Source organism: Portunus trituberculatus, chromosome 37, assembly GCF_017591435.1.
Source record: "Portunus trituberculatus isolate SZX2019 chromosome 37, ASM1759143v1, whole genome shotgun sequence".
NCBI classification, from domain to species: Eukaryota; Metazoa; Arthropoda; class Malacostraca; order Decapoda; family Portunidae; genus Portunus; species Portunus trituberculatus.
The window spans coordinates 11235727-11256215 of record NC_059291.1 but is presented as its reverse complement, the minus strand read 5'-3'; the positions used below and the strand labels follow the sequence as shown (position 1 = coordinate 11256215).

General features: G+C 39.9%; 1 protein-coding gene across 12 annotated transcripts in view; it reads right to left on the bottom strand.

Annotated features, from left to right (window-relative positions):
• LOC123514020 (neural-cadherin-like) overlaps positions 1-20489 on the bottom strand; it is a 225834-nt gene that overhangs the window by 3758 nt on the left and 201587 nt on the right. For 6 of the 12 annotated variants that reach the window (XM_045271578.1, XM_045271581.1, XM_045271587.1 and 3 more), the window contains 12 exons: positions 13524-13667; positions 12828-12943; positions 10703-10867; positions 9642-9779; positions 8993-9139; positions 8447-8720; positions 5939-8211; positions 4844-5756; positions 4518-4707; positions 3179-3417; positions 746-955; positions 170-325 (listed from right to left, as the gene is read on the bottom strand). In XM_045271578.1, coding sequence (XP_045127513.1) covers positions 170-325; positions 746-955; positions 3179-3417; positions 4518-4707; positions 4844-5756; positions 5939-8211; positions 8447-8720; positions 8993-9139; positions 9642-9779; positions 10703-10867; positions 12828-12943; positions 13524-13667 — 4965 coding nt within the window. Of the gene's footprint in view, positions 1-169; positions 326-745; positions 956-3178; positions 3418-3701; positions 3938-4517; positions 4708-4843; positions 5757-5938; positions 8212-8446; positions 8721-8992; positions 9140-9641; positions 9780-10702; positions 10868-11492; positions 11658-12827; positions 12944-13523; positions 13668-20489 lie in introns of all 12 variants that reach the window. The other 6 variants (XM_045271585.1, XM_045271586.1, XM_045271579.1 and 3 more) reach the window with 3 other exon arrangements.

Here is a 20489-nt window from a genome sequence, read left to right as displayed (position 1 = left end):
CACAAAGTTCACACATCCTATGATAATCTTTATATAATAGTCTCCACAATACAGCAAGTCTTATACCTCCCTCAACCACTTATACCCACTCATGATATAATAAATCAGACAAAATTATATTATCATCCATGACAGCAAAGTAGCCCTGACAGTGAGATAGATGCCTCACCTGAAGCCAGTGAGGAGAGTGATCCGGCAGTGGAGCCACCACCCTCATAGGCATAGTTTCGCAGGTCATCAAATGGTGGAGCATTAGGATCATTGTCAGCCTTGTTCTTATGCTCACTTATGAAAACTCCAACATCTGGCTGCCCACCAGGGCCATCTGTAAGGGGAAAAACATCATTAATCTCTATATAATGTTTTTATATACATGTAAAGAAAAGTACATGATAAGTGTGATTACAGCTGAGTCAGAATTTAGGAATGAGTTATGATTCATAGAAATAAAAAAAACATGTATACAAAGATTTTTGTTTTCCATCTAAAGTACTTTCTGGTGTCTTGAGATCATTCTTTTTAAATATTCATTTATATATGAATTTTCTACTTATAAACAATAAAGGAAAATCTGCTTGTAACTTCAAGAATTCATAAATAACAAACATTTGTTAACCATAATTGGTCTGCAGTAAGCTTTAAAATCAAGTGATAGGCAATTTAGCATATTGACCTGTCTACCTAAACCTGACAGCTGTTCATAGGACACCCTTAAGTGATGGCTGTGATAAAAGTCTCCACTTACATGGCATCTTTCCAAGCAGTGGTCCTCCATTGCCGATGGCTGGCCCAACAGGAATCTGCAGTGGAGTGATGTCAAAGGCAGTCATGTCATCTTCTCCGCCTCCTTCATCATCGTAGTTGATGATATTTTCACGCACATCATCGTACGGGTCAGCCTTGGGGAAGTGGCGCTCCTTTTGCCGGTTGTACACCACAAACACCAGCACCAGCACTGACATACACATAGAACACATGTTACCACAGGAAAAGAGCAAGTAGCAATGTAAGGAAGTTAATTTTCACAAAACAAAATTTATTGATATTAAAATTCTTAAATGAATATTTTACTATGCAGATGACCATTTTCTGAATGTGGAATAGCATCCAGGAAAAAAAAAAAAAAAAAAAAAAAAAACTAAATAGCAAGAATAAAGTTCAAGCATAATCAAATGTGTAATTTAGTGATGGACATCACTTTCATTATATTTAATGATACATAGCAGACCTACTAATGCTACACAGTCTAAGCTATCCAAGAGGGCATTCCATAACCAATAATAACACTAAGTTTACCTTAAATATTCAAAGACTTTCAGACATTTCTCCTTTCTTCTGCAACCTAACAAAAACTTTCCCAGCAAAGTGTCCCAGCAAACACCTTGGTTAAAAAGGCATGACAATGTCTCAAGTAACTATTACTGAGAGCTTTGTAGCCTCACTTTCTGAATATTCAGTTATCATTCACTAAATGACAACATTTTCACCTTCATTAAGGGGAAAATTCGGTGGATTTGGTCGAAAATTCTTGAAAATGTGATATTTGGCATCTGATATTGTTACTCTCATCCTGAGCTGTGGCAAGTGTTTGCCAGGAGCAATACGCATTTCTTACTTAGTTATGGCTGAGCTCCTGGCATGCCCCCTTTATCTCTTAGGGTTTGATTTTCTTACATTTTTTTTCTTTTTTTTTTTAGTTTTTAATTTGTCTTCTGATGAAGCAGTACGATAGTTTGGAGGAGCCTGTGTTGGAGGGAAACCCAGTAGCATTGCCATGTTCACACTCTATGGCTGCCACCCCACAATACTCCATCTACTTTTTTTCTTTTTTCTTTTTTTTCCTCCTAAAATTGACAATGCCACGTGTAAGTGCTAAAAGAAAGGTAAAAAGTGAAATAAGTCACCAGAGAGCCTTGAAAAAGTGGAGGGCTGAGGAGACGTGAATCGGCTGCTTTGTCTTCCTTCAATCTCCACATAAAAAAAACATGTGTCTGGAGCAAGCTATAGGCATAGCCTATTACCACAGGAGGAGAGGCAGGCCTACCAAATGAGTGATGATGGTTCTCTGATAGGGATATCATTGGAGAGGTTAAAAAAATTGGTCAATCTTATGAAGTGAGTATAGAAACAGTTACCTCAGAAATAATGAGTAGTAACTTCAAACTAGGTTCTACCTGGCCACAATGAGATGGGTTGGCTCTAGTAACACCCACAGAATATGTTATTTTCATAATAGATATAAATATATCCATTATATGTAATAAAGTCATATTAATGTGATAAAAATGGGACCAAGAGCCAGAAGCCTACCAGACAAAGGAAAACTCAGCTTGTGTAGGTACTTTTTATATGCTATCCATGGCCTCATACTATCAAAACAAGCACTACCAACCTCATAAAAGATGTCAAAGGATTATGTGAGTAAATATTTGTATTTGGTGCATGTTGGAGTGAGTTATATGTGTGTATTGAGGATGTTCACAGGAAAATGCACTTTTCCAAGTTTTTTCTTTTTGTGCATATATTGTTAAATAACTTTTCAGTAATTGACCGATTTTAAAAATTCTTGCAGCAAAATGATCATCAGCCTCATCTTTACAAATGTGACCATTGCCATGATCAAATTCCTTCAATAAAATTCAAGGCATATTTCTAAACTCAAAATATTGAATAAAAAAAAAAAAAAAAAAAAAATAATAAATATATATATATATATATATATATATATATATATATATATATATATATATATATATATATATATATATATATATATATATATATTTGTAGTGTGCTGAAACTGTTATAACTTAGCTTATGTGTACACCGATAGTCACATTTGTTGGTTGTTATGACTAGTACCTCTGATCAAAAGGATATTACCATACTACTATTAGTTATGATTTTATAGCATGATTTTGAAAATTTTATTTCATTGCCAAAAAATAATATTTGCACAAAAACTACCAGAGGTATCTGCATCATATTTATGGTATAAAGGCAATACATATTAATACACATTGTGTATAAATATCATTCAGTTAGGTGATAAAATAAGGATAGGAGAGCCAAAAAACTGATACCGCATCACAAGAACCGAATTTTCCCCTTAATATTATTCTACAGAGAAAAAGAAAACAACATAAATAAAATAAATATAAAACATAAAACAACTTACATAACAACAAAATAATACAGCAGACAATGGCTACAACAAAATCAGTGGAAGGTTTGAGGACGGTTTCTTCCAGGTACATGTTGCAGTCTGTGCCATGGTAATCATCGACACACTGACATTCATAGCCACCCATTTCTGGCTCAAGGTTGATGCACACCCCATTAAAGCAGGGCTGCCACAGCTCACACTCATCAATGTCGACACAAGTGGAGCCAGAAAACACTGATCCTTCTGGGCAGCTGTTGGGTGAACAACACAATACAAGAACAATTTTACCTTGGGTTACTGTGGCTTGGTTGTTGGGATTATAGGTTAGGGAAGGTGAAGGATGCAGGCAGCTGATGAACAAGCAGATTACAGTTACTTACCTGAGGATCTATGACTAATCATGCAGCTATGGTTCATAAACTTACCTGCTGAAATCTAACCACTTACTCTATCTCTGTTATACTCAAACTAAAGAGAACTTGCAGAGATACATCCTATAACAGAAACAACCTGTCCTCACTAAGGTGCATCTTACCCAAGATTATCAAGAGGCAGACTAGAATTGCAGCCAAAGCACCCAGACTGAGGCGCACTGTCCTGCCCTCTTGAAGCAGCTCACAGTTTTTCCCATAATAGCCTCGAGGACAATCACATATATAAGAGGGATCCTGGTTATGGCAAGTCCCTCCATTCTGACATGGGTCATTCAAACACTCGTCCAAATCCACACAGGCCGTTTCATCACTAGAGAGGATTGTACCATCCTCACATCTAATACATAAAGGAGAAGGGATGCATGCCAAAGTAATGTGCATTTACAAGTTACCAATATCCCAGGTAGGCAGCAAAAATAGAAAGAAACTATCATTAGCTTACGCATTTAAAACGTGAGTTAATTCTAAACTACAAACTACACACACTGTTACACAATAAGTATCAAATACCTTATATCCCAAAAGCACAATGTTAATAGGAAATAAACCCACAGGATAAAAATGAGTTCCATGAGTTTAGCTCAAGAGACTATACACTAAAAGCAAGTGCTATGAATGGAAGTACTAGTATAATGTAATGAGGTTATCATATCTTAGTTATGGTTGACCACTCTGTATTAAAAGAGAAATATACAATAAACTCTAGTTCTATATCTTATCTCTTTAATAAAAAGAAATTAACTTAATAAATATAAATAATTTAAATCAAGTTTCAGGTCTATAACATAAGTGACAATTCATGAAAATGAAAATACAAACTATCTAAAATTGAACAATCATTTACATGACAGTATTCTCTTTTGTCCACAGCTTGAAAAGCAAGAAAATTATATGGCTCGTGACCACTGGTTACTCACCCACACTCATGCTTCATCCACAGGTCCTTGCAGGTGAAGGGAGCTATACAGGTGACATTGACACACTGGTTCTGGGAGATGCAGTTCTTGACAAGATTCCGGAACATGGTAGCCTGGCCCCACTGGGTGCCATTGAGGCCAGGAGGCAGCGGTAGGTGCTTTCCCTCCAGGCGGATGTCATCAAGACAACCTGAAGGTACAAGGCAAGACTCATTTCATGTCAAAATTCACTCAACTGGCTGCTAACGGAATAAAAAGATAATGTCAATGCATCTATTATAGTGATTTTCTATTCATACTAAGTAATAAATTATGTAGCAACTTACCGAGTTTGTAATCATTGTACACCTCAAATGTTCGGATGCCAGTGTACTCTGCCTTGCCTCCAGCATACACTCCTTCTTGTTTGTCCACGTCCATCAACATGTGGCCAGAGAAAGCCATGGTCTCATTGTAGCGACGCCCTTCACCTCCATCAAGCATCAGAGTGGAGGTGGATCCATGGCGCTCCACCAGGACAGAGTGCCAGATGCCATCATTCACAGCCACTGCTGACAGCCACAAATCATGTTCTTCTGTTCTTAGACTATTGAGGTTGTATCGGAATCGTAACCTTCCATCCTTGATCTCAAGGATGCCGTATTCCCTGTTGTGCTGATCAGATATTCTGAACAGTTCCCCGTACTCTTGCCAGGTGCGGAATCTCAATTGAATTTCAGTGCTGAATGAATTAGGTTTGAAAGAAAGAGCATATTTTACATAGGACTGTGTCTCAAAGTAGGATGAGTTTGTGGGTTCGTCACACGTAGGCCCAGTCCAGCCAGGTTTACACTTGCACACTGGCTGGGAAAGAGAACCAGAGCAAATTCCATTGGGTCCACAAGTAGGTACTATAGAATTGCTGCGGCAGGCTTCCTCTAGCTGGGGGCAGCCCATCTGGGTATTACGGTGCTGGCCAGGCCGAGCCAGGTCATACAGTTCACTGTTCACCATGAGGTTTCTGATGCAACCACTAAAGAATTTACCATGAGGAACGTGTGACCACTTGTACAGGCTTGGATCTGGTGGTTCATGAGCACGGCCTCCTACTTGCAGGGGAGCATTGACATTGAGGTACTCATTGAAAGGAGGAATGGACCCAGTGGCCTGACACCCTGATGACTCAAAGATTGGATCACCGCCATCCTCAGGCTCCTGAACCTCTGCTGCTACACAGTGATCCACATCAATTCTCACAATCTGGGTAAGAAAAAAGATGTTACCTCATATCATATCACATTAACTTTTTGAAGACTCAACTTGATGCTGACAATGTTTGGAATTCACAGTCATTATAATGGAGTGTTCAAGATATCAAGTCTGACATTTAATTTACTATGTATTTATCAAAAGAGTGGCTAGATAGCAAATAGTAATCTTACCTCAGTGTCCCAGAAGATGTCGATGCGGTGCCACTTGCCATCATTCAGGCTAACTTTTGTGTTTACTCGTAGTTGAAGTGTCCCAGACCCAAAGTCTATGAGGAGTCTGGGCCGACCATTTTCAAGTTCCAACGCAATAAAATCTGACACAATGATCTCATCTGGCTCTGGGGGAGTTATGGGACCATTGTAGAAGAGGAGACCTTCAGGACGCCTGGTGAGGAACTCAAGACTGATGTGGGAGTTGTCACACATCTTGAAGGGAGGGAACCAGGCAAAGCCATTTCCTCTGAAGGTGCGAGTCACCATCTGGCAGCGAGGACCATCGTACCCATCTGGACACCTGCAGTGCACCCCAGACTTGCCCTCAATGCAGCGTCCACCATTATAGCATGGGTTTGGCCGGCAGGACTCCTCTTGGGTGAAGTTTCTGGCACCACAAGTACACTCTGGTACAACTTCAGTTCGTACACCAACCAAAGCAGTTTTATTGGCATTGACCATGTATGGTAGACTGGAGATGACTAAGTGGTTGGTGCAAGACCCTTCACATGCAACATTCTCATACAGACATTCATCAATGCCGACCATAGTAATATTGATTCCCACCTCAGCCTCTATGTCAGCTCGGTGCTGGAGAACCAATCCATCCAGCTTGATGGGCTGGTAGTAAGGTGAACCATGTGCTGAGAAACGTATGTCAGTGACTGGAGGCCGGAGTTGCTTAAGTTGTATGCTAAACACATCCACATTCTCCACCTTCGTTCCCACTAGACGTGCAATCTTTTCCCGGAATATGTCTGCCTTGCTGCGCACTACTCGCTGGGATTTATAGTTCCATATCCTGATAAAGTCTTCAGCTGTCATGTTGGCAATACGAATGGAGCCTGAATTAATGACTGCAATTTCAGGGATCTCCTTCACTGTCACAGTCACGTTGGCCTCCACATCAGTCTGGGTGTGTTTGCGGTCATATACATGAAACTGCAGGAAGTATTTGCCATCACCAGTGCCGCGTTTCATGGTGATCATACCATCGTCTTCATTCAGCTTAAAGTTTGGATGAGCCTCAATGGCCCAGTTGAACTTCTTGTCCGGTAGATCCCAGTCATCCAAGTCATACACATAGACTCGCCCAATGGGTGTTTCTGGCGCTTGACCTTTATAGTTATAAACAAATATTTCCTTTGAGCCGGGTTGCATTTTGTTGTCATTTTCATCTCCAATGATGATGGTAAGGGTTGATGTGCCCGTCATCTGTGGTGTGCCAGCGTCCTTGATCACAATGGGTACGTGGTATTCTTTTTGAACTTCCCGATCAAAGGTGCGTAAGGAGGAGATGACTGCCATGCCATCTCCATTGGCTCCCTTGGGGATGTGCTCCACCTTGAAGGAGGCTCTGATTTCATCTGAAGCTGTTGAGTCCATTCTGAAGTGGAAGGGAGGTCCATTGCCCTTTGAGCGATCATCATCATCAGTGGCCAAGACTTCAACAATTTTTCTGGGAGACGTGTTCTCAGGAAGGACTGGGCGGTAATCCTTCAGGAATCTTGGTGAGTTGTCATTGATGTCTTGTACAATGACAGTGAGTGTTGCTGTGGCAGTCTTTGCTGGAGTGCCGTCATCAATGGCTAAGATCTTTACTGAGTGGCGAGGATTTTCCTCCCTGTCTAAGCTTCGCTGAATCTTCACTGTTCCTGCACCATCGATGGCAAACTGTCTCCTCCGGTCAGACGTACGGTCAATAGCATAAAGCACCTTGCTTTGCCCGCCTTGGTCTGGGTCTGTGGCCTTAAAAGTTTCCAGGCTCTTCCCTATCTCAGCATTCTCAAACACAGGCACCTCAATGTTAGGCTTGACAAACTGAGGCTTGTTGTCATTGATATCTCGCAGCTCCACTTTGACCCAAGAGTAAGCGACGTGGTACTTCTCTGCATCATTGTCTTCTCCCTTATCATTCACTTGAATCTTGAACCTGAATCCACCTCGCTGCATTGGGTCCTCATAGTCCAGGGGCTGAACAATCTTGAGAGAGCCTGTGCCATCATTGTTCCTCACCATGGTAAACTTATCTGCACCATAGCCAGAAGATTCAATGACCTTGTAATGGAATTTATTGGTTTCATCCTCATCATGAACAGTAACAGTAAGAATAGCCTGGTCAGGTAGAATGGCTCCTTCAGTCTCAGCAACCTCTGTCTGCCACTCCTCTTTAGTGAATCTTGGTGGCATGTCGTTTATGTCACGCACTCTGATACTTGCTGTGCCAGTCCCTGCAAAACACAGCAGAATTGAAGCTTTAGAATATAAATAAATATAAATTATGAAGAGAGTATCTACAAAGCTTCACAACTGATGGATTTCACAGTATTCAGTTATAACTTAAGACCATTACAGAATTTCAGGAAAATTTGTATCTTGGTATAATAAGTCAAACTAGACATCAAATCTAAAATAAACAACAGATGCAATTAAGATAAAGAAAAACTGCATGTAGGATGACATTACCTTTAAGTCCTCCTCCATCTACAGCAACCACTTGAATAGAGTAGTCAGGAGTCTTCTCTCTGTCGAGGCAGCACACGGCAGTTTTGATCACACCAGTGTCAGGCTCAATCTCAAAGATGGGTGTGGCAGTGTTCTCATCAATCACATTTTTCTCAATGGAGTAAGTCAGTTTAGCATTGCTTCCCTCATTGGCATCATCATAATCTTCAGCTGTCATTGTCATCACCACCATGCCTTGTGTCCCATTCTCTGTCACGTTGCCAAAGTAGACCATCTGTGCCACAACAAGAGTAAGTTAAGATCATTCAACTAAGCCTTATAGTGAGTATCTCACTGGTACTTTATGCTACTTAATTAATATCATCTTTTTTCTTATTTTTTGGAAAAAGCACAACACTCATTATGTTTTTCAATTTGTGAATTTATTGTCTATACGTATTTAATTCAAATTGATCTATGTATAGGTTGGTAGTTAAATTTTCATTTGAAATATGACAACAGACATCAACATTTATTAAGAGCCAGCATACTGCATCACTCACGTACCTGAGGGAAGGTTGGGGCATTGTCATTAATGTCCTTCAAGTTGACCTGGACATCAGCGTAGCCCACCAGACCACTGCCTCCCTCGTCTTGTGCAAACACGGTGAACCTCCACTGTGGCCGACCCTTGGGGTGGTCCCGATCCAGAGGCTGAAACACACCTCTCATTAGTCATCTTAATGAATGAGTGATGCCTTTTAACATCATCTGACTTGTGTGAGAACTGCTCTGATATGCAGTCCTACTCCTGTCTCTAATTCTCTTAAACCAAAACATTCAAACATAAACTAACATCTACCAGGAAAGATGTTACCAAGTAGAATATCCAAAGCTCTAAATGTCATTCAAAATTTCATATATGACAACTTTGCATAAGTCTGTACTTATTTCATGGCATATGGAAAATTCTTAATCCTTTCAGTACCATGACACATTCCATATTCATTCTGGTTACTATTTGGTGTTTTTATATAGCTTCAGAAACCTATGGGAATTAAAATAGTGAAGACTGTGGCCATTATTCTTTTGACCTCCATAGATCCTTCCTGATGTCAATAAAATGGTCTAATTGTACACAAATCTCAAGGTTAAAAATATATCCCAGTATCGAAGGGGCAAAATGCTTTACAAAATTTACTTCAGCAAAACTTACCTTTCTGACAAAAATCTCTCCTGAGGTGCGATTCACTTCAAACTGTGACTGGTCAGGGTTCTCCACATAGATGCCTTGACCTGTGAGGAAGTACACGATGTCCTGCTCACGGTCTCGGTCGCCATCAGTGGCCACAACCTTCAGGGAGACGCACATCATGTTGGACACTCTTCTCTACTTCATTCAGTGGAAAGTATTATAAAGTCACCTGATTTATCTCAGTTTTATATCTTAATTTTAATTTATTTTAAGTATTTTAAGTTTGCATACAAAACTATTAGGGAATTAAGGGAATCTAGACATAAAACTAAACATTGTGCTGTCTTCTTTCACAATTCAATTTGTTTCATGCAGGTTAGGACAACATCTAACATGAGCAAAGCATTTTCATGCCTTTAAGAGTGAGAAGAACTGTCACTTGAAGGAAATAAGGATTAACTTAAAATTTAGGTAATGTGCTTATTTCCTCATGAAGCTTAATATTATAACTGCATATTGCTGCATAACAGATGAACGGTGAGTGCCTAAACAATAATAAACACAATGTCTGGAATAAATCAAAGCCACTACCTTCTATGAAAAACTGGAGAATTGGAACAAACTTACTCTGCTGCAGAGGAGAGTGCCTACCTGGCCATGAGCCCCATTGCATGTGCTTGGGCTGAACATGATATCAAGGGCTCCTAAAAATCGCTTCATATTATATAAATTCACTATTCCAAAACTGATTTGCGTACTAATTCATCTTTATTTTCAGCACAAGAAATTGAGAGAGATGAATGTAGCTAATGAAAATATAAAAACAGCTCTTACTGATCTTGACGTAATCATTTGATTAAAAAAAAAATCTTTAAAATTGCCATTTTAATGAATTATTTATTTCAGAAAAATTTGTGTAATCATAAACTTTTCCTTTCACTATTCATAGCATCCATGAGATCTTTATTAATATCTTATTTATCTTTTAGTAGGTGAAAACACCTAAGAAGGAAAGCCTGACATGCCTCTGTCCTTTCTTTCCTCAAGGACAAAGCTAATGGAAGGATGATGAGCAGCTCTACCTTGATGATGGGAATGGGCAAACCATCACCGCGCTCTTCTTCAATTGTGGCTTCATAAGTGGGCCGATCAAACTCAGGGGGACGGTCATTGACATCGGCGATGAGGATGACGACCTTGGTGGTGGCCTCGTTGACACTATCCGTGGCTACTAGTGTGAGCTCGTACTGAACCACCAAACAAGCATCCAGGGAAGGAAAACGGAAAGAAGAAAAAAAAATAGAATGGATAGTGAAACGTGATACATGATGGGGACCATGCTCATTGCAATAAGCCAAACCAGCAAAATGTTGGGGGTAAAAACAAACAAATATGGAAAATAAAACTGCTATCATCACATCTCCTGCACATGCACGTCACTGGAATGAAAAGTACATGGGGACAAAATAAATCAGCAAGTGCATCATTGGGCTGTTGATGTGGAGAGGAATGTGGATGGGGTGAGGGTGAAAAGACTATGGCACATAAGCATTGGTTTGTAATGTCACATGCACACATGGTTCCTCTAAACACCTTCAACTGTGTGGCTCTTGCTGTAGTTATGAGACTTGCTTCAGGCCACATGACAGTGGTAGTAATAATAATATGCTTGTTAATTGTCCATGTTGCAGTCCTCAGTAATTACTCATAACCATAACAACATAGTTACACAGGAAGCTAATGGGTACAGTCAATCCACTGGATCAGGGATGAGTGGGCAGTGCATTAAGACATCAAGCCAGAAAATAGAAATAATAGAACAGAGAACATTGTGGGTGGTTGGAGAATTAAGATTCTATAGACAGTAGAGACCTGAAGAATATTTTTAGGCAGGCTCCGATCATCTTCCTCTGTGATCTGCGTCTCATAGAGTGGCCGGTCAAACAAGGGCGGGTTGTCATTCACGTCTTTGACATGAATAACAACAGTGGTGTGGTTCTCGTTGCGGTTGTCAGATGCCACAAGTTTAAGTTCATACTGGACATACAGAAGCCATTAGTTAAGAAGAGAACTCACCACTCTCACAGCTGCACATCTCAGATAATACCTGTACATACATACTGGGACACAAAACTCACAGACACAGACCTTGAAAATTCAGAGAAAAGAAATGAAGATGGTTAAAAGATTAATACAAAAGAATGTTATAACATATACATAGTGATGCCTCTTGTTATATATTACCATAAGCATGATGAATGACAAAAAAGTAATATAAATTTACAAATGAATGAATAGGTTTTGGTTTTCATCTACCAGACTTGTTGCAGGAACATTTGACACTTTCCCTATACTCATCCTTAAGGCTCTGGATTCCATACTTCTCCACCTCCTCAAATCATAAACTTCCAACATTTTCAAGAGCACATTGCCTTCTAATTGCAATGAATGATACCACAGCCAATTTTGTGAACAAACTGTTCAAGGATGAGAAGCTTTCTATCCCAATAAAAAGCATGAGGTGGAGAAAATGTGAGGATTCCTTTTGCCTAGAATAATTGTTAGCTTTTAGAGGCAAGTAAGAAATAAAAATTATGTAAAGATTATATAGAGTACTATAATGTTGTCCCTTTTGATATCACCAATAATAATAATAATAATAATAATAATAATAATAATAATAATAATAATAATAATAGTAATAATAATAATAATAATAATAGGGTCCAAGAGAGAATATTACTGTGGTACAAAAGCAAAAAAAATCAAGAAAATAAGTGTTAAATAAAATTCTGGTATTGCTGAGTCTCATCCACTGCATCCTGAAATATCTGCAACATCACTAATAAAATATTTGAATTCAGAGGGAAAATAATAATAATAGCACAATAAAACAATATTATAAACACACTAATCAGAAAGCATGTATTGTTGACTACATTACTGTAAAAAAAAAAAAATAATAATAATAATAATAATAAAAAAAATAATATATATATATATATATATATATATATATATATATATATATATATATATATATATATATATATATATATATATATATATAAAATGTCTCTAGATATAACAAAGCATCAGCAGAGGCAGAAGGCCATGATAATGACTGCTGGTAGAAAAGTCAATGAATGTATCAATCCTAGACACACTACAGCAAATATACAAATCATCCTCCACTTCTTAACTCACCCGTTTCCTTGTTTCGTAATCCAGTGAACCAGCGACGTAAATCGCTCCAGTCATATTCTTCACCGCAAATGCTCCACCAATGTTGCCGTTTGTGATCTCATATCGAATGCGTGAGGCTGGAAAGCGACATAGAAGGTGAGTAACACATTATATCTCGAAGTAGTATGGGAGATATAACATGGCTGACATAATGAATTTTTCAGTCTGTAATCAGGACAGGGCAAGAAATAATGCGTTCAAGATTGATAAAGTTAGATTAAAAAAAGAGGGAGAACTTGGTTCTCTAACATAGTAGCAAATGAACGGAAAAAAGTCAATAATCAAGTTAGTTATGAATCATTAGGAAGCTTTTATACATCAGGCAAATTAGTGGATGACAATGATATTTGGAAATAAATCAAAAGGTAGGTATGTTTTTTTAAGGGACTCCCATGTGCAGGCTTGAAATCAAAAGGTAGGTATGTTTTTTTAAGGGACTCCCATGTGCAGGCTTGAAATCAAAAGGTAGGTATGTTTTTTTAAGGGACTCCCATGTGCAGGCTTGAATGCTACTTGCAGCTTCACCAATTTTCCTGTGTCCTTATGTTCTAATTTTCCCACTGTCTCCATGATTTGATACACATGGCAGGACAGACAGAATATAGCTACATCTCATCCCAGCTTCTTTCTCTCCCTCCTGCCCATCAGTTTACTCACACTCATCCAAATCCTTGGCAGTGACGGTGAGGACGGTGTGCTGAATGTCCTCATTCTCATCCACCTCGGCCTCGTACAGTGTCTTGTCAAAGAATGGAGGGTTGTCATTCTTGTCCGCAATGCCAATACGGATGAACTTGGTCACTGTAAGAGAATATTTCAGGATCAGAACTGGGAACAGTATAATAAACTAAATGAATATAGGATAAGATTTTGAGCTCAGAAATTACATTAGTCACTGCACAATACTTTGATAATAGTAAGATAAGATTATATCAGAAAAGAAATTCATAACTGTAAGATAAAACTTGGGGTCAGAAATAAGTAATAGGTGACAACTGTTTCATCTAACCCAAAGCAGAGCAGCAAACAATGAAAACAAAATTTCACAAGGATTTTCTGAACATAATTATCCATAATTAGTATATGATGAGGATAATTTATAATGTATTACTTGTAGTACATTTTGCAAGAATGTCTCATATACAAATACAATGTGCATGGTCTTACAAATATCTGAACATGATTATTAAAATTGTAGAATGAAACAAAAATTATAAGAGTCAACAGGCTGGCTCTGGCACATGCAAATGGGAATATTATTGACACAACACAAAAACAAATAAATAAATAAATAAATAAATAACAATAATAATAACAACATGAATTCTAGGAAAAGCAGCACCACCCAAGCAAAGTAAATAGGAATAAGCTTGTGCTGTGCTGCTCTCCATATTTACATTGAAATTGTTGTCTTGGCTGAACCAGAGACCTCGGCCTGTCCCACCTGCTCTTCATTATCAACCAGCACAATCTAAAACACTCCTGTCAAACCCAAATTAAACACACACAAACTCACACAGAACTACTAATACTATTAGAACAAAATCTCAAAAGAGGACCTTTCTTTCATTTCATTTCCTTTATCTTTGATAATCTCTATTTTTCTCAAGGCATCTGTTTCAATATAAAGCATATATATATATATATATATATATATATATATATATATATATATATATATATATATATATATATATATATATATATATATATATATATATATATATATAAAACTGAACTTTTAAGACACCAAACAAATCACAAAGAAAATAAACTAGGAATGGCCTTCACTGGCACACTGCAGGGTAGCTTCAAACGAGGAACAAAAATACAACTGAAAAATATAACACTTCAGGGATGAAAGGGCAAGAAAACATGGAAGATGAAAGTGAGTGAAGGGAGTGGAAGTGTGAAGGAGTCAGTTAGCATAGAGAACTGTTGACTTCCCTTCCATTTGTGCCAGAACAGTTTCAGGTTCCTCTCTGGGTACACTCCTCCATCAGCCAGACATATAGTGACAGGCCGCAGAGCAGACAGAGTAAGAAGGGGAGGCATGGAGGTAAATGTTAGAGGAAACCCAGGGAAAATAATATATATATAAAAAAAAAAAAAAAAAAAAAAAAAAAAAGTGTTGGTTGAGGAAAGACAATGCATATATACAGAGAGGCAGGCAGGCAGGCTGGCAGATGGAGATGAACCCACATGAGAGGCGCAAGATGGAAGAGACAGAAAAGAAGGAAAGGAAGGAAAAATGTAGGTAGTCTCCTCTCATAATTCACACATGATTTTTATCCTGTGTGTGTGTGTGTGTGTGTGTGTGTGTGTGTGTGTGTGTGTGTGTGTGTGTGTGTGTGTGTGTTATCTTCCCAGGGTGCATAAAGGTAAGGGAACAGGACTGTCACTGGTACATTAACCCCATTCCACCTGGTTTCCCTAAGTTCCTTTCCCTTTATGTCTCTTGTTCTTGTTCTTGTTCTCTCTCTCTCTCTCTCTCTCTCTCTCTCTCTCTCTCTCTCTCTCTCTCTCTCTCTCTCTCTCTCTCCCCCCCCTAGGCTGGCAGGTCAATGGTGCCAAAAAATATAAGGAGTGAAAAATCTTATGGCAGTTTGGGGAGAAGGAAATGAGAGGAACGCTGGCGATGGTAAGAGACGATTTGGTTTGGGTGGAGCAGTGTGGGAAAAGGCGATGGGGTGGAGCAAAGTGAAGGGGAATTGAAGGCATCAAGTTAGAAGAAACAGGACTTTGAAAAAATAGCATCTCTCTCTCTCTCTCTCTCTTTCAGCAAAATAAATGAAATAACGACTAGTATTTTTGAGAGAGAGAGAGAGAGAGAGAGAGAGAGAGAGAGAGAGAGAGAGAGAGAGAGAGAGAGAGAGAGAGAGAGAGAGAGAGAGAGAGAGAGAGAGAGAGAGAGAGAGAGAGAGAGAGAGAGAGAGAGAGAGAGAGAGAGAGAGAGAGAGAGAGAGAGAGAGAGAGACACCCAAAGAAATACACCACAAAATGAGGGAATGAATGAGACTACACATGTTCATAGGAAGCTCAAAAGCACCCACACCCACTCTCACTCTCCCTCTTCCACTCTCCCTGACAAAACTTAGGTAAAGTAATAAGTGCCATCAACATACTGCCACTCACCCTATCTCATCCCTTTCCTCTTCCCCTTCCCTCCATTCCCATCATTTCCCCTTCACTCACCCACCTCTCTATCTCCCTTCCCTCCCTCCATCTCTCCTCCTTCAGCCGCAGGTTCAATATTTTGCAATAAATTAGGGGTGAGAGAAAAAAGGATATTTCCCCAAAGTTTGCAAGTGATGATGGCCAACGAGGAAGAGGAGGGAAGATGAGGAAGAAGAGGAGGTTGTGAGGGCGTGTTGGTTTTAATACTTTTAAGAAATTGTTGACATTATCGCATGTGACCAGCCTCCTCCTCCTCCTTCCTGTTTATTACACTCATCAAGAAGATACATGGGGGTAGAGCAAGAGCGAGAGCGAGAGTGAGAGAGAGAGAGAGAGAGAGAGAGAGAGAGAGAGAGAGAGAGAGAGAGAGAGAGAGGCCATTTTTCTTTCTTTATTCCTATTTATTCCTGCTGTTTTACATGAACCTTCCTCGTCTTTCTTGTTACTTCCCAAGCTCAAAACTCTCAGAATCATTTCATACTGTCACAATTGTATATTAATGAAGGGTGCCTGTGCTCTCTCTCTCTCTCTCTCTCTCTCTCTCTCACATCAAGGTCAGCTGAAAGGAGCAAGGTGACTTTAGTGTGAGAGAGAGAGAGAGAGAGAGAGAGAGAGAGAGAGAGAGAGAGAGAGAGAGAGAGAGAGAGAGAGAGAGAGAGAGAGAGAGAGAGAGAGAGAGAGAGAGAGAGAGAGAGAGAGAGAGAGAGAGAGAGAATTATCTAATCTGCATGCCTTTACTTTTTAGCATTATTACTATTATTACTATTATTCTCTGCTGCCATAGTCACAGTAGTAACATGATACATAAAAGCAGTAGTAGTCACTAAGGGAGGAAAGAAAGAGGAGGAGGATGAGGAGGAAGAGGAGGAAGGAAGGAAAAGAGAGGAAAGCGAGGCAGTCAAGTACAGCATTAATATGTAGATGAAGGCTGGCTGGGGTCACACAGGAGGGAGAGAGAGAGAGAGAGAGAGAGAGAGAATGGGAGGAGAGGTCTCGGTGTGATAACCTATAATAAAATAAAGGATTGCAGGTGGAGGGAAGGGCAGGAAATAAGAGTAACAAAAGAGAGGCAGGAAAAACAAAATCATGCTAAAAAAAAGGATAAAAGAAAATTAAACTATGAGATGAGATGAAACGTTAATCAAGTTAATTGCACACGTAGAAAATCAGAACAGAAAATAAACCAAGATAAAAAAAAAAAAATTAGGAGAATAAATCTCTATATAACACCATCTTGTTCTCCAAACTCTGAGTGCATGGATAAAATTGAAAAAAAAAGAAGAAAATAACACAAACTGCTTCTTCTTCAATAGAGAGAGAAAGAGAGAGGTAAAAGGGAAGAGAAGGAGAACTGAAGTGAAGGGAGAATGGGTTTCACGGAAGGACAGTGGAAAGGTGGAGAAAATAAAAAGAAGAAAAGAGAGAGAGAGAGAGAGAAGAGAAAACAAGGTGAGTAGAAGTGCTGGCAGGAAGAAGAAAAGACAGGAATGGAGTTTGAAAGGAGTGAAGGGAATGGAAGGCACAGACATGGAGGAGGAGGAGGACGAGGAGGACGAGGAGCACGAGAAGGAGGAGGAGGAGGAGGAGGAGGAGGAAACACAAGTGGAAATGGAACTTGGTGGAGAGAGCAATAGGAAAAAGGCAAAAAGAAACAGTGAATTAGCTTAAAAGGTAAAAAAAAATGAAGAGAGAGAATGGAGGTAATGATATGCAGAGGGGAGGGAGACATGAAAGTTTCAGAAGGGGGATGTGGTACTAATGGTATGGATAAGGGAATACAGGAGAGAGGAATGGTAGTACTGAAGTTCCTGAGAGAGAGAGAGAGAGAGAGAGAGAGAGAGAGAGAGAGAGAGAGAGAGAGAGAGAGAGAGAGAGAGAGAGAGAGAGAGAGAGAGAGAGAGAGAGAGAGAGAGAGAGAGAGAGAGAGAGCAGCAATAACAATATAGATAGATGCAAATATACCAAAATAAAGGAGAAAAGAAGAAAAACAGAATATAAAATCAAAATCAGAGAGAGAGAGAGAGAGAGAGAGAGAGAGAGAGAGAGAGAGAGAGAGAGAGAGAGAGAGAGAGAGAGAGAGAGTGTAACTAAAAGACAAGGAAAGACATCTGTGAGGGGAGGAGAGGGACAAATGGGGGACACAGGCAAGTCGTAAAGGACAGAAGACAGAGAGGGAAGGAAATAAAGAAGTAGGAGGTAACGCAGTGATGGAGCGGAGGAAGGGAGAGGCAGAGGGAGAGGCACAGGGAGAGACAGAGGGAGAGACAGAAGGGAGGGAGAAAGCAAGTGGTGAGGGTGACAGGACAATGTTTTAGGAGGTGGGAGACGAGGGAAGGATACTGAGACAGAGAGAGAGAGAGAGAGAGAGAGAGAGAGAGAGAGAGAGAGAGAGAGAGAGAGAGAGAGAGAGAGAGAGAGAGAGAGAGAGAGAGAGAGAGAGAGAGAGAGAGAGAGAGAGAGAGAGAGGAGAGAGAGGAGAGAGGAGGAGGAGGAGGAGGAGGAGGAGGAGGAGGAGGAGGAGGAGGAGGAGGAGGAGGAGGAGGAGGAGGAGGAGGAGGAGGAGGAGGAGGAGGAGGAGGAGGAGGAGGAGGAGGAGGAGAAGAAGGAGAAAGGAAGAAGGAGGTGGAGAAGAGAAGAAGAGAAGAAGAAGAAGAAGAAGAAGAAGAAGAAGAAGAAGAAGAAGAAGAAGAGAAGAAGAAGAAGAAGAAGAAGAAGAAGAAGAAGAAGAAGAAGAAGAAGAAGAAGAAGAAGAAGAAGAAGAAGAAGAAGAAGAAGAAGAAGAAGAAGAAGAAGAAGAAGAAGAAGAAGAAGAAGAAGATGGGGAGTGAAAGAGGTAGACTGGCATAGTGAGGAAAGTTGGAGATGCAATGGCAATGTGAGGAGGAGGAGGAGGAGGAGGAGGAGGAGGAGGAGGAGGGCTTGCTCTAAAAGAAAGCCATGCCAAGATAAGGAGAGAGTAAAGGGATGGGATAAGTTTATGATAAAAAGTTGTTACCTGTGAAGAAATACCTAATACTACTACTGTTACTATCTCTATCTCTCTCTCTCTCTATCTATCTCTCTCTCAAGGAAAATAGACCTATTGAACAGAGAGAGAGAGAGAGAGAGAGAGAGAGAGAGAGAGAGAGAGAGAGAGAGAGAGAGAGAGAGAGAGAGAGAGAGAGAGAGAGAGGCTTATCTGAAACGTGCAACAATGGAACGATAAAAAAAAAAGAAAAAAGGATAAAAAAGGAAACTATGCATAAAGAACACTAAGTAAATATAAAACTTCTACTCTTGTTTCCCTTTCTTTCCTTGTTTCCTCCTCTTCCTCCTCCTCTCAACCTCCTCCACCTCCTCCTCTTCCTCTTCTCCATACTGCATTAGCTTATACACACACACAAACGAAGGAGGCAGACCAGTGCTCCTTCTTTTACCTCCACTCCACTATTTTCCAAGTCCCACAGAAGCCATCACTTCACTATCTCTCCTCCCCTCCCCAACAAGCCTCGATACCTCGCGGCGCTCCCTGTTATCTCTCCGCCTCTCTCCCCTTCCCTCTCGTCCCCTCACTTCCATGCGTCACTGAGAGCAGGGGGAAAAACGTAATACTGTACCTAGTGAATGTTTACTTTGGTTAAGAGTTTGTTTACGAAGAAAAACTCGCATGTTATCAGTGTTTTTCTTGATTTTCTTACTTATTTACTTTTTTTCTTTTTATAGAAGCTTTGGTAAATATTTGTATGTTCTCGGTTTAGGAATGTCAAAAGGGGTGAGCCTTACAGAACCTAAAAGTGAAGCGAACCAAGAGAACCAATTTAATACAGATCAATGCAGCTTCCCGGTGAACTATTTTAAGAGCAAAGCCACCACAAGCGTCACGTTCACTCAGAGATGGACGAGTGCAGCAGTTCGTTATCTCCGCTGCTTGCCACGTTATTCATTCCGATACTGCTGTGTGTGTGTGTGTGTGTGTGTGTGTGTGTGTGTGTGTGTGTGTGTGTGTGTGTGTGTGTGTGTGTGTGTGTGTGTGTGTGTCATGGTTAGCTGGATATTCTGCCACATGTATTTCAACTTTATTTTTGTTTTCCCCTTAAGTTCCGTGATTTTTTTTGAGTTGTCACGTTTCATAAGGAGACGGACGGTAGATCAGGACTACCACACCTCACACAGCTCTCTTGCATCAAGGGATGAAGTGACAACTGGTCATAGATAGAACACCTCTGCATGGCTTGAAAATAAACGAGATGAAACTATGATATAAATAAGGTGATAAAGAAAAACAGGGAAAACATGTACGGAAATTGTGTAGCATTTTCTATATAAGAAGAGCACTGGTGACTAGAGCAACGAAGCTTTCAAACAAGCCCCACTTAGACTGAGGGATTCAAGTGCAGTAGATCAGCAAACGTACTGAACAATGACTACAGTACCACGCATCATAATTTCAGTGTACACCGTCACTCC